Source organism: Lissotriton vulgaris, chromosome 10, assembly GCF_964263255.1.
Source record: "Lissotriton vulgaris chromosome 10, aLisVul1.2, whole genome shotgun sequence".
Taxonomy (NCBI): Eukaryota; Metazoa; Chordata; class Amphibia; order Caudata; family Salamandridae; genus Lissotriton; species Lissotriton vulgaris.
Window position 1 is genome coordinate 362,571,770 of NC_141698.1, and position 15,036 is coordinate 362,586,805.

At 43.3% G+C, this 15,036-nt stretch overlaps 1 protein-coding gene across 2 annotated transcripts in view; it reads left to right on the plus strand.

Annotated features, from left to right (window-relative positions):
- RHBDF1 (rhomboid 5 homolog 1) overlaps positions 1–15,036 on the plus strand; it is a 448,564-nt gene that overhangs the window by 142,141 nt on the left and 291,387 nt on the right. For both annotated transcript variants that reach the window (XM_086941148.1, XM_086941149.1), the window contains exon 2: positions 2,032–2,164. In XM_086941148.1, coding sequence (XP_086797274.1) covers positions 2,054–2,164 — 111 coding nt within the window. In that variant the 5' untranslated portion in view covers positions 2,032–2,053. The remainder of the gene's footprint in view (positions 1–2,031; positions 2,165–15,036) is intronic.

Here is a 15,036-nt window from a genome sequence, read left to right on the forward strand (position 1 = left end):
TATGCTGTAGTCTGATGAGAAATAAAGCCAGCTTAGCTCTGAGTGTTAATTTTTAAGATTAACTTTGAGACGAATAGTTGAGTGACTGTGCTTGAGTCTAAACCACATTGTGTTAAAGTTTCATTTTTTTGATTTTTTTTTTTATATTTTTTTTATTTATACCATTGCACAATTCACACAATTCATTTATATATTCTACAACCATAAATTATATTCATTTATCGTATTACATCATACATAAGGAAAACAGTTAAAAGTTCATTAAAACAACATATCAGCATCTACCAACATCATTTGAAATATACCATTACTTGTCCTAGTCAAATCTCACAGATCTAATCCTTCTTTCCATCTTATGATGGGACCCCATATCCTTAAACCCAATCTTCTCCCTTTCCTACCTTTCCGGGCATATATATTTTTTCCCAAATTATAGGTTGATAAAAGGTTAGACAGCCAAACTTGCATTCCTGGGGGTTTTTTATCTAACCAAGCCCTGGCTATACAAAGCCTAAACACTGCCATTGCAACAAAGATGAACTCCCTCTGGATAATATTAACGTCTGTAACTATCCCAAGCAGTATTTCTGGAGGTTTTAAAGTAATCTGGATATTTAAAGTGGCGTCGAAAAACTTCTCTATATCCTTTATCACTGTCTGTATCTGCGGGCATACAGCAAATAGATGTATTAAATCTGCGTCACTAGAACTACATCTTGGGCACGTAATGCCTGTGGTACCCCCCCATTTTGCTATTCTTGCAGGGGTAAAGTAAAGCGAGTATAGAGTTTTATACTGCTGTGATTGAAGTGATGCTGAACACAGGAGAGTTCGCCCTAAGTCCAGTGATTCCTTAAACCAGCATAACTCCCCTTCCAACCTATCTGCCCACTTTTCACTATGCTTATCTATGTCATCTGGTTTCCCTGCTACCAAATTTGGTAGCAGGGAAACCAGGTGTTAAAGTTTCAAATGAAGCTTCCAATAGTGCCATCTGTACATCACGACCCTGGCACACAATGAGGGGGACGTCCGTCTTACACTAAAACAGATGTCTCTGTATCCTTGATCCTTACTGCTAAACCCCATATGGAACAATTTAATCCAATCATATCAAGTTAACCCTGAGAAGGGATCTTCACCATCTGCGACATGGAACCGCGTGGGAGACTGTTAGTATCAAGAATCAGCATCACCGAGAGGAGGGTAACAAACACCCATGCACCCCGATACTGCACAGTGACACCCGGCATTCAGTATGAGAACCATTGAATAGTAGTAAATCTGGGACTAAGTGCAGTTGCTCTACACAAAATTACAACATGAAATCAAAAGATTAGGACATATAATAATGCAGTGTACGACTTTATTTACTATTTATGGTTAATAGATATTTTTAAATCACTGAGTCATTCAAATATATATTATTAGGTCGAGTCTGGGTGGCGAATGCGCTGCTCTGTGAGGCATGCTGTATTCAGGTATGGACTTGAAGCTCCGCCCACTCTGCGCCCATATCTTTTATTGGCTTGTGTCATTGTCCTTCGTAAATGTTGGCATCTGGCTCGTTAATAGGCTTGTTAGTCCTTCCTCAGTACCGCCTTGTCTTCATTTGTAACCTCCCATGAGGACTGGCCCTTTTACTTCGGTTGCTGCACGGTACGTCTTATTTAGTATATAAGCACTATTTTCTTTAATGAGGTTCTCCTACTACAGGCACAACATGCTTCTTTGAATAGGTCTTGCATTTACAAGCATGTCAGCTATTGGCATTTTAAATGACAATGCCTTTTATTTATGTGTTAATGATCAAAACAGATAGATAATAGGCATTGCCATTTACAATGCCAATAGCTTAAACTCTCTCAAATGCAAGACCTATTGCATTGCAAATGCTTTGCTAATATTGTTAGCACTGCTAATAGAATGTCCGCTACAGTGTCAAGTACAACTAACGTCAACTGTATTAATATTATCATCATCATTCATATTACAATCAAATCATATTTCATTTTCTTCCTTCCCCTGCAGATTTTAAGTAAAAAGAGTAAAGATGACTGAAGCGCGGAGAGACAGCACCTCTTTACAGCGGAAGAAGCCCCCGTGGCTGAAGTTGGACATCCCAGCGGCGGTGCCCCCACCCGAAGAGCCCATCTTTGTTCCGGTAATCACATTTCATAATTTATCTTGGCTGAAGCCTCTGAATCTCTGGTTCGCCTTTTATTTTGATTCTTTGATAATCCATTTTAGATTATTATTTTTGGGGGGTTCTGTTTAAAATGGGCATTATAGAAGGCAAGTTCTGTTGTGAAATAACTTTTCAACTTGAAAGACAAAGGTGCCAATTCATAAAATGAATATGTGAAGTAGTACTCCTGTAGGACTATTTCACATACCCAGTGTCTTTTTTAATTGGCCCCATAATCTTTAACCCCTTCACTGCGGCGGCAATTCCGCCGCAGTGCTATGGGGTGAGGGGGGCCGCACGGCTCACCTGCGCTTGTGACGGAACCGCTCCGTCACGCACCTCGGGTGAGCTGTGCTAGTGACAGAACGGTTCAGTCACAAACGGGCCCGTTCAAAAGAACGCGCCCCGCACCGCAGGCGCAAAATCAGCGCCGCGCAGGCGCGTCGAGCGGGCCGTGACGGAACCGTTCCGTCACTAGCACAGCTCACCCGAGGCGCGTGACAGAACGGATCCGTCATAAGCGCCGAACGGGTTAAGGAAAACTGAAATTAATGTATTGGGGGTGCTGGCTCTCCTTTTTCTGATCACTCTTTTGGCACACATGAAATACTTTGATTATATTTGTCTGTACTATTTCAAAGATTCATAAGTGCCTTAGTGAATAGCCCCACCATACAGGACTTACAATTGGAACCCAAGGTCTCACACAGTAAGAGATGCATACTGAGGGGATTGTAGGAAGCAGCATTATCTTCCCACCATACATGCCTTACAATTGGAACTAAAGGTAGCCAATAGGACCTACAGGTAAGGAATGAGGAGGGCCAAAATGGTCAAATTTAATTTTGCCCGTGGATCGACCTAAAAATTAATGCGCCTTCTGAATCAGAGGCTTGTGTTGATTCAGAAACATTCACACAGTCTATCTACATCAATGTACGAAAATATTTTTCTAAAACTTATTTGTGTAAGTATGCATACCTGGAAGAAAGTTCACCTAAGACCCCCTGTATTTTCAGGAGGCTTAGAGAACGGATGAACAATTTTTTTTATTTAGAGAAAGAAAATAAAAAAATGTAAATGTGCAAATGCTCATGGTCACAATACTCTCTGGGATTTTTAATGATTTCCCTAAATATTGGAAATTTGTCCAAAGCAAATTGTAGCGGGAAACATATATTTTTGACTTTTCGCTGATTAATTTGTGAATCAGGCGACAGCGTTTATGTAGTGGAGACTGTCCACAATTTGATTTGTTTATTAACCACAGGTGGCATTTGCATCATTGAAAATGAATGCCGGAACGCGTGATAAGCTATGCAGCTCTGTGTTAAATCTCATTTTGAGTTGATATCAGTGTTAACAAGCACCCACTGACGTCCATGCTGTGGTATGCAAAAACGAGGAAAGCTATCCGCTGGAATGTGCTGGAGAAATACCGCATTCCCCAAGTCATTGTTAAATTGTCATGGGGAATGCACTTTTTCTACTGCAGAGATAATGTGTGACACACGGTTGGCAGCTTAGATAACTGCAGCATGAAGCTCTGCAGATGTTTGTGTCCCTTTTGATTTAATGTATATCAGTTCATAAATGTCACATGTGAGACGAGGAGTGGCCTAAATACCAGAAGGTAGGGCTTAAGTTAGCATCTGGGGCCACTAAAAGAAACATAGCCCGAGCATGGAGTTTAGAGGGAATAAGGCAGGTCGTAGGCGGCGAGGTAGATCTAATTTGTTGCCAAATAACTGAGCCAATGGTCTACCGAAGTAGGGGCTGCCCAAAGAAGTGGGAGAAAGAATGGGACAATTGGTGCAGATATAGAGAGGCGGTTGAGGGATTGGGCGGGGAACCAGGATTTCATTCATTTTGAGACTCAACAATTCCATTTCTATTTGTAGGTAGGATCCTCTATGCACAATGTTTCATCATGTTCCGCGGTGACAAAGTCATGTCTATGATGTTTTGTTTTAAAATGCGGTCATTTCGTTGGATGTAATATTTATTCATGCTTCTTGTTTACTGAGCAATAGTGTAATAACAAGCATTTGCAATGCAATAGGTCTCGCATTTGCGAGAGTTTAAGCTATTGACATTGTAAATGACAAATCCTTTTATTTATCTAATTAACACATAAATAAAAGGTATTGTCTTCCCTCCTTTTTGTGGCTCCCTTCCTGTAGTCCTTGATGTCCTGGAGCAGTTGGATTCCTACTCTTTGATTGGCCCATCTTGTCGCCATACCCCACCTCCTTCTTGTGTCTCTTCTTCAGCATTTTCCATTTCATTATTCTGTTATAACTTTATCCCTCATCTCTTACCTCCCCCTTTCCTTTCCCTTTAAAAATCTCATAAAATGCTTTTAGTTTTTGCTTATGACATTAGCATTGTTTTAATTTCAGAAATGCTTTGTTACATGTTTTATTTTCTGGCTGATGTCATATTATTATTTCTTATCATTATTCTTCAATAAAGCTTTCAAACATAAAAACACATAAATAAAAGGCATTGTCATTTACAATGCCATTGGCTCAAACTCTTGTAAATGCGAAACCTATTCAAAGAAGCGGCCTCCATTGCCCCGGACTGCTCAGAAAGTTAAAGCACCCATGGCACACTAAATGTTGCAGGAAAGCATGTTGTGTCTGCAGTAGGAAAAACTTATTAAAGAAAATAGTGCTTTCAGACTAAAAAAGACGTACTGTGTAACAACCGAAGTAAAAGGGCCAGACCTTATGGGAGGTTACAAATGAAGACAAGGCTGTACAAAGGAGGAACTAACAAGCCTATTAACAAACCAGAAGCCAGCATTTACGAAGGGCAGTGACACAAGCCAATGACAAATATATGGGCAGAGAGTGGGCGGGGCTTCTATTCCATACTCCAATACAGTATGCAGCAGAGCAACGCATGGGCTGCCCGGACTCGACTTAAAAAGAACTTGATAAAAGTCACATGTTTTCATACACAAGACAAGTAAGGAACAGCATCAAAAATGTCCTCCACATTGTAGATAATGTCAAGCCGATGGGAAAATGGGAATAATATTGTCACTTTACTATGAAGCGTTCTATCGAGGAAAGTGAACATTTTGGGGAGGTTGTATTACTAAATAGCTACACCAACAATATCGTAGTACAAGAACATTGGGGACAGAATATCTAGAGACAAAATATTGAGAGGTAAGTGAATGTAGGAAAGTACAGATGTACTATTACTAACCCCACATCTGCGTACTTTGAATCTATATGTACCTTGCTGGTATATATATGTGGAGTTAGGTATAGAACATCTTGACTTACCGCTCGATATTTTATTTGTTAATATTTTCTTTTTAATATTCTGGGTGCACATCATTTTTGGCGTTAAACGTATATTACTTGGACTTTGGTTAACAATTCAGCCTCAATTAAAAGTTCCCCGTTCATTCCAATGGGGCCAGTAAATGAGGTTACTGGTCCCATTATAATTAAGGTCAACAGGAAATCTGCAGACTCGATCCCTTTCACTCAGAGACTACAGCTGCTGAAGCAGCCAAAATTTCGGATGAAATTCTGGGGGAAATGAGAAGTTGCTGGGGAATCTGGACTGGAATTGCAACATAGATAACAAGTATATACAGAGCAGCTAAGTCACAGCAGATCAAATCAATTAAAGAGGCAATATCCGTTCTATTCATCTGACATCATTAAAAACTCCCCGTCACACACCAGCCGCCACCAGTGCATCCAGTTAAATGATGCCAAGTGTACAGACCAAATTTTGAGCATGATCCACAATGCAACTGCAGCTGTGCATTTAAGGCCAGTGTCAGCATGATTTGGTTCAGTGATCTGTAGGCCTGTTTGCACTGCTCCACTGTTCTGTTGTCAGCTGTTGTCCTTGCACTTTCTTTATCCGACACCACCCTCCCCCAGTACACCACCCTGCCCCAGTACAACACCACCCTCCCCCAGTACATCACCACCCTCCCTCAGTACACCACCCTGCCCCAGTTCGACACCACCTTCCCCCAGTACACCACCCTGCCCCAGTACAACACCACCCTCCCCCAGTACATCACCACCCTCCCTCAGTACACCACCCTGCCCCAGTTCGACACCACCTTCCCCCAGTACACCACCCTCCCCCAGTACACCACCCTGCCCCAGTACAACACCACCCTGCCCCAGTACAACACCACCCTCCCCCAGTGCATCACCACCCTCCCTCAGTACACCACCCTGCCCCAGTTCGACACCACCTTCCCCCAGTACACCACCCTCCCCAGTACACCACCCTGCCCCAGTTCGACACCACCTTCCCCCAGTACACCACCACCCTGCCCCAGTACAACACCACCCTGCCCCAGTACAACACCACCTTCCCCCAGTACATCACCACCCTCCCCCAGTACTCCACCCTGCCCCAGTTCGACACCACCTTCCCCCAGTACACCACCCTCCCCAGTACACCACCTGCCCCAGTACAACACTCCCCCAGTACATCACCACCCTGCCCCAGTACACCACCCTGCCCCAGTTCGACACCACCTTCCCCCAGTACAACACCACCTGCCTCAGTACGACACCACCCTCCCCCAGTACACCACCACCCTGCCCCAGTACAACACCACCCTGCCCCAGTACGACTCCACCCTCCCCAGTACAACACCACCCTGCCCCAGTACAACACCACCCTCCCCAGTACAATACCACCCCGCCCCAGTACGACACCACCCTCCCCCAGTACACCACCACCCTGCCCCAGTACAACACCACCTTGCCCCAGTACGACTCCACCCTCCCCAGTACAACTACAACACCACCCTGCCCCAGTACAACACCACCCTCCCCAGTACAACACCACCCTGCCCCAGTACACCACCCTCCCCAGTACACCACCACCCTCCCCCAGTACACCACCACCCTGCCCCAGTACAACACCACCCCGCCCCAGTTCGACACCACCTTCCCCCAGTACAACACCACCCTGCCCCAGTACAACACCACCCTCCCCCAGTACACCACCACCTTCCCCCAGTACAACACCACCCTGCCCCAGTACAACACCACCCTGCCCCAGTACAACACCACCCTCCCCCAGTACAACACCACCCTGCCCCAGTACAACACCACCCGGCCCCAGTACAACACCACCCTCCCCCAGTACACCACCACCCTGCCCCAGTACGACTCCACCGTCCCCAGTATAACGCCACCCTCCCCAGTACAACACCACCCCGCCCCAGTACGACACCACCTTCCCCTAGTACAACACCCTGCCCCAGTACACCACCCTCCCAAGTACAACACCGCTCTCCCCCAGTACAACACCACCCTGCCCAAGTACGACACCACCCTCCCTCTGTACGCGCACTTAATTGACGAAAGCTGTTCTGAAGATAATTCAAGATCTTGGTTTTCCTCTTACTATGATTTGTGATCTCTACTCCTGCTAGTACCGAAACCAGGAGCTAGAGTTGGGTTGGCCACCCAACCTCTACAATCTTTGGTCCATATTTATGTACAAGCACAGCGCAGCAAGTCACCCTGCTGGGCTGCATTTCAGGGAAAGGGTAGGAATGTTGCGTATTTAACACAATACGCATTCCAGCCTCATCCCCAGTGCTTGCGCGCAATGGTCTGCCTAGCGCCAATGCAGGCACCCTTGTGCAAAGGTGCCTGCTTTGCATAAAGGATCATTTTTGGGCACGGAGGGGCAGCTTCCCGCACAAAAACAATCTCCTGAGACATTTTCCTCTATCGACGTGTGCTGCACAATGCGGCATCCATGGAAAGAGGAAGATATTTCTCCTCATTACACCTCCCATGGTAAATCTGGCAATGCGCCAAAATCCCTGGATGTTGCGTGGGAACACCCCACGCAACACCCATGAAATGCCTTCCTAGGGCAGAGTAACACAACGCAGGGATTTGCGCTGCGTTGCGCTACTCCTGATTTATCTAGCCACTCGGGCCAAGCAAAGTGGCCTTGCGTTGCTTGATAAATCTTATTTTGGGGTTGCGTCGCACATGCACCACGTTGCGTGGTTCAAAAGCAACCCAACTCCTTGATAAATAGGGCCCTGTGTGTCCTCATGTCTACGAAGAGGTCTTTGCAAGGGCTTCTCCATACATTTCACTTCCTGTCTCCCTGGTCTTTAACTGTATAGGCACCTTTTCAGGTCTTATCCCCTCCCTAGCTTGTTTATCAGAGGTAATTTGCTAGCTGTAGTTCTTGGCAACTCTGCCTGGGTTTAGTAAATAATAGGCCAGTTGACTCATAGGTGCATCCAGAGCCATTGTACCAACCACGCCAAAGTCAAGGCAGGTCACTTACAGGTATCGCTGCAGTTTGCATTGCCGTCTCGGGCTCTGCTGAGGGTACCACATCACAGGAAGTCACCTGAGATAAGGCCTGTTCTGTCTCTTGGTTAGTTTCAGGTGTAGAGAACGGGAAGACTCTGCTGCAGACCTAGGAAATACTGGCTCTGTGCTGAATCTTGACTGAAGCTAACAATGGATTTAGGCCCAGATCTCTGTACTGGGGTGAATGTATGACATTGTTCTGCATTCTGTCCATCAACTGTGGTTTTTGCATCTGTGCTGAAACTTACCATCTCAACCTCGCACCCAGACATTACCATTGCAGGCTGGCAAATGATACAACTAGCTCCTCCACCCAGCACTAAGGGCTACCTCATATCTCTTCTTTGCAAAAGTTTCAAATTCTTGTTATCTTTTAGACTCTCTCTAAATTTAGGATTTGCAGCAGAGTCTATTACTGCCTCAGTATTTTCTTCAGCAGTAGTTTCTTAACATCCAGTAACATTCTTCACCAAGAGAATCATAATGGAAAAACCTATAGTGTGGTAGCCTGGTCTTGGTTTGATGTGTCACTCAGAGGTACCACAACAGCCGCTGCTGTAGACGAGGTAGTTGCCATATGTCTTCACTAAATGGTGGTCTCTGTAACTTCCTTCCTACCTCCCACAGCATTCCTCAGCAGCTCAGAATAAAGCTCCTTCAACCTAGTTGCTTTTCTTATATCCCTAGCACTAAATTGCTGGTTGGGTGGCAACGCAACGCGCCCTTTAATTACTATGGCTCACCATGTTGTTCTGCCGTCTGGTCCATATTCCAGGAACTCAGATGCCTTGGAGGCTAGACTGCTGCATCCCACAGGAACCAGCTTCATGCTTCAGCAACAGTACTTCCTGTCCTGTTCCTCCTAGTGGCAATGGTGTTTCATAAAAAGAACATATGGTGGCAGGAGCAGCTTCCCCCTGGTTCCTTGCCTCCCCTCAATTGTCCCCCCAACCCCCCTGTAGCTCACCTTACCCACAGCAGCCACAATGATCTTTAGCAGCACCATGCATGATAGCTTTTCAGCAAGAAGCAGGGCCAGCCGTTAAGTGTGTTTAACCCCATGGCTGCTAAGGCAATTCCCCTCCTGTGCTGGGAATCGCTGTATTCCTTTATTTCATGACGAGCCCAGCTCGTCATGAGTGTGGAAGGGGTTAAGGCGAGGTGGGTGATTTGTTTCGGAGAGCCACAAGGTTTCTGGATCCTGCAGCAGGTTGTACTGTCTGTACACAAGGTTTCAGCTATGGCAGCGGCTCTGGTCGTGGGGTAACTTTGCGCACCTCCATGAGGTGCACTCACTTGTATGAGCTCGGTCGGAGTGGCTGTTAAGCAAGTAAAGTGATAAGAAGTAACTTGCTTCATTTTGCTGTCATGCAAGGCAGTATGTTGCTTGAAGGGTGGCATTATTGTATAGCTGTGGGAAGCCTATTTAATGCACTTGTTGATGCAAATCTGCCCTGAATTGCAGAATTGGTCTTTTCATGGTGAAAAAGCTCAGCAAAGTGGCATTTCTTTTCACCACTAGAAACCTTGTTTCTCATCCCACATTCCACATATCCAATTGTGTGATCCTAAGCAAATAACCATCTGTATGTGTCACTACTTTCTTTTGCACCAAGTATAGGGATGCTTACAAACATGTTCTAACAATAAGAAATACATGGATATACTTGCAACTTATGACTGGATATGTACCAAAGAGGAGGGGAAATGTTTCTGTTTTGTAGTTTATCAGGACACAAATATGTCCAGGCAGGTGGATCTGGAAAGGCAACAAAGAAAGGTGTGGACGTGCAGGTGGCAGCCGGCGTAAAACTGTGCCACCAGGTGCCGTCTTTGCCATCGAAGTTGGTCCTTGGACAGCTAGATCCTCAATTAATTGGCAGGTGCATTTTAAGTTAATTGGGTGCTCCCCTGAAGCAGAGTTGGATATCAAAAGCTGTTCAATTGTGCCAAAGAATGAAAGAACATGAGAGTATACCCTGCTTATTATGGTCGCAGGGGGCTGGGGTAACCATCACATTTTGCCAAAACAGGCAACAGCAGAAGAGGGTATTAAATGCTCAGGTGTCAGGAGCAATGTTCCTGGCTTGCCCAAAACGCTAAGTTCTCAGCTATATTGCAAGTCGGTTATGGCACACGGTGGGATGCTGTGATTATAGGGCAAGTTCCTTTCCTGTCTGTCTTCTCAAGGTACACCTTCGTAATCTGTCTTCTCAGGGTGCACATTCTGAGTCTGTCTTCTCAGGGTTCCCATTCCCAGTCTGCCTTCTCTGATTACTTCTCAATGTATCTTCTCAGGGTGCACCTTTCCAGTCTGTCTTCCCAGGATATGACTTCTCAGTCTGTCTTCTCGGGGTGTACTTCCCGAATATAGCGCCGGGAGACCTCCGCCGGAGGTAGCCGTGCGCTTTACAAGCTTCTAAATAAATAAATAAATAAAGGGCATTACAAATCTCCCAGTTGTTAAAATAATCTCACATGCTGGGGGCTAGAATGGCTCCTGTGTTAAGATGGTGATGCATCTAGGTGTACAAAAGGAATCACTCTACCCCATGGATACTTCAGCAGACATGCACGCCAATGGAAAACCATCTCTGCTAAAGCTGGACATGTAAGGCTCCCATAAGTTTCAGCTGCTTCCTTCTTTACAGCCCATTGTTTGAAATACGGCACTGGGGGTTCTCCGAGTGGCTCAAAAGCATCTCTGTGACAATTGGAACAAGCATTGGCAAAAACAAAAGATCTGGCTGTAGTGTGCCAGCACATGTAAACCTGATTCCCACTAAAAAGTACTCCCAAGGCAAAGAGGGCATTAGCCTCCCCAAACACTTGGGCCAGTAGATAGATAGGGTGCACTGCGCTGATCTGCGCCAAGGCGCGCCTTAAACTCACTGTGCTGTCACAAACCTGGTCAGTGCGGCCTATCACAATGAATGCACTTTCAATTTCAACTTTGAAAGCATGCCTGCTTTGGAGCAGCGCATTAGTGAAGGGCAGACCAACTGCTTGATGCTGCTGGTCTGGCATTTCAATGTGCAGGAGGAAACCGGCTTGCATTTGAAAGGCGGGCAAAGACATAGCCCTGTAAACAGATGCAGTGAGTGACTGCACACAACATAAGGGGGTGTCTAGGCTCTTCATATGACTCACTTTCCCCATTCCAAGGAGCACCACGCAGTGTGCTGGCTGTAAGATGTCTCTTTGTGGCACTCAGTTAGTGCACCTATGGGAGCTCCTTTGCCTCTGCACCTATGTTTACCATATGGCACAGGGTGAGAGTGAGATACATCTTCATTGAAGACCAATGCATCTTTCAGTATTCCCTAAATTCAGTAGATGAGCCCTCAAATTAGCCAATACCTGTTCTTCCAATGTGTCAGCATGGTATAAGGCAGCCACTTAGGAGCATTTTCCTTATCGGAAGGCTAGAAAGTGGTGCAAAGGGGTAAATTGTTAGGCACCATTTTAGAGAATGCACATACTCAGACGTCCGTGTACCTTCCATTTAGGGTACAATCATGCGAAAAATGGTGGCACAATGGGTGCGCAGTGAGTTGATTATCTTGGAATTTGTTTTTCTACTGCTGACTACGAATATATAATGTTTGCTTTACATTCTGATCAAGGTAAAACTCCTGTTTGAAATGCAATTGCACCCCAGAATAAGAAGTGAGTGAAGAATGGTTCCCTGAAAAGTAAACATCTAGTAAAGGTTGCTCAGGGTTAAACATATTGAGGCCCAGGTAAGAATACAACAAAATCATTCGGGACACCTACTTCCTGAAATCTGCAAAGAAGGAAAAGAGAGAACTCTCCCAAACGGGAGTAGCAGGACATAGTGTACCGAAGATAGAAAAACCCAAGACAGACCCAATCTACCCCCAAAACAGTTCTTGAGAGATCTACTGTAAGGCCCAGTAGCAAAACCAGAAGATGTAGGCAGTAGTGTCTGAAGTTCAGGGATACAGAACACGGATCACTGAAATAATATCGACCTCAAAAATATCGAGTTGCCAAAATATCGTCGACAAAATATCCATGGACAAAATATCGACTGGCTAACTTTAAACAGGTAAGTACAAAAATATTGACTCTAAAATATCGAGTTACTAAAATATAGACTGTAAAAAATATCGTTTTTTTTAAATGTCTTTAAATTAAGTTAATACTAATGTAGTAATAAATATATTTATTATAAACTTACTTTAAATTATTAAAATAATGTTATATTAATAAATATTTATTTTAAATTAAAATAAATATAAAGAAATAATACATATATATTTATATTTTTTTTTTATATTAAATAAACATATATAATAATTTTACCGTAGCATAGCAAAATAGTTAACCATTATTGTAACAACTGTAGTGAATTCTACAATAGCTAAAGCGTTGGATAGCGTAGGGGTAAAATTTGCTATTCCCACTCCAGTGGGTGCAACAGTAGGGAAAGCGTTGGATAGCGTAGGGGTACAATTTACTATTCCCACTCCAGTGGGTGCAACAGTAGGGAAAGCGCTGGATAGCGTAGGGGTAAAAATTACTATTCCCACTCCAGTGGGTGCAACAGTAGGGAAAGCGTTGGATAGCGTAGGGGTTAAAATTACTATTCCCACTCCAGTGGATGCTACAGTAGGGAAAGCGTTGGATAGCGTAGGGGTTAAAATTACAATTCCCACTCCAGTGGGTGCAACAGTAGGGAAAGCGCTGGATAGTGTAGGGGTAAAAATTACTATTCCCACTCCAGTGGGTGCAACAGTAGGGAAAGCGTTGGATAGCGTAGGGGTTACAATTACTATTCCCACTCCAGAGAGTGCTACAGTAGGGAAAGCGTTGGATAGCGTAGGGATTAAAATTGCTATTCCCACTCCAGTGGGTGCTACAGTAGGGAAAGCGTTGGATAGCGTACGGGTTACAATTACTATTCCCACTCCAGAGGGTGCTACAGTAGGGAAAGCGTTGGATAGCGTAGGGGTTAAAATTACTATTCCCACCCCAGTGGGTGCAACAGTAGGGAAAACGTTGGATAGCGTAAGGGTTAAAATTACTATTTCCACTCCAGTGAGTACAACAGTATAAATAGGCAAAAGTTCATAATTAATAATAATTTATAGAAAAATTAGTACCAACTAAATTTATTTTCCTATACCAATTACTTTTATTTACCAATTATTTTTTTTCATGGACAATTATTAATTAATTAAACAATTTAATTAATTAACTTAATTAATTAATTATTTATTGATTTACTTCCCACCCTATTCCCCTATAAACCCACAACCCAGTACTGAAACAAATTTACTATAAATTAATTATTTATCAATTAAACAATTATTATGAATTAACAATTCTTTTTTATTTAATTACCTATTAATAATTATTTTACAATTAATTATAATTTACATAATTAATTAATTATATTTAAATTACTACCCACCCTATTCCCCTATAAACCCACTACCCGCTACTGATACTAATTTACTATAAATTAATTATTTATCAATTAATCAATTAATATTAATTACCTATTATTTTTTATTTAATTACCAATTATTAATTATTTGACAATTATTATTAATAATTACATAATTATTTAATTCTATTCAAATTACTTCCAACCCTATTCCCCTATAAACCCACTACCCGCTACAGATTTATATTGCACAATTATTAAAAAGTAGTCAAAACTTACCTTATTTTCCTTTTTCTTTTGTCTATATTCTATATAGTCGATATTATGTCTAGTCTATATTTTTGATTCAATATTTTGGCTATTAATATCGATATAACTCGATATTTTTGTAGTCGATATTATGTCTGGTCGATATTTTGTGTAGTCGATATTTTTTACTCGATATTATGTCCTGTCTATATTTTTGATTCGATATTATGTCTGTTTACCATAGAACACTACTTAAGTCAGCCGATTTCCAACAAGACAAAAGCAACAGTGAGACCCAGTTGCCCAATAGTTGACCCTTGTTAAATGTTGCTCCTTTCAAACTCTGGGTGACAAATTTTTAGATGAACTAACAGTTAACTCTGTAATCTACAGCATCCCTCTTGTCTTAGGCCAATTAATGCAATAACAAGAACCCACTGCTCCACAGAGAGATGGTTATTTATTTACATGACGCCTTAGACCTGAGTTCCAAAGTTGCTGTGTATGAGGAAATACTAAAGCCAGGAGCTTTGTGTTTAGATAGAACTCAAGGGCGCTTCATCCCAGTTGTACTGCTTCTCATGAACTCATGACTGTACCTGCTGCTTAGTAGCAACACTTTCACTATGTAACCTAATGCTGGAAACCCTCAGTAATGGCTATGAGTGTCAGTGTTGCCTCATTAGGGGGAGTTCCTTTGCTTGACAGGGAAGGGGGGCTACTGACAGATTTTTGTGATCGTAGCTTTTTAATGGATACATTTTGTGGATGTAACCCGGATGTTGTGGGCTGTCGTTTTCTTTCACTTGGGACACCCACAAGATGATTGCTAA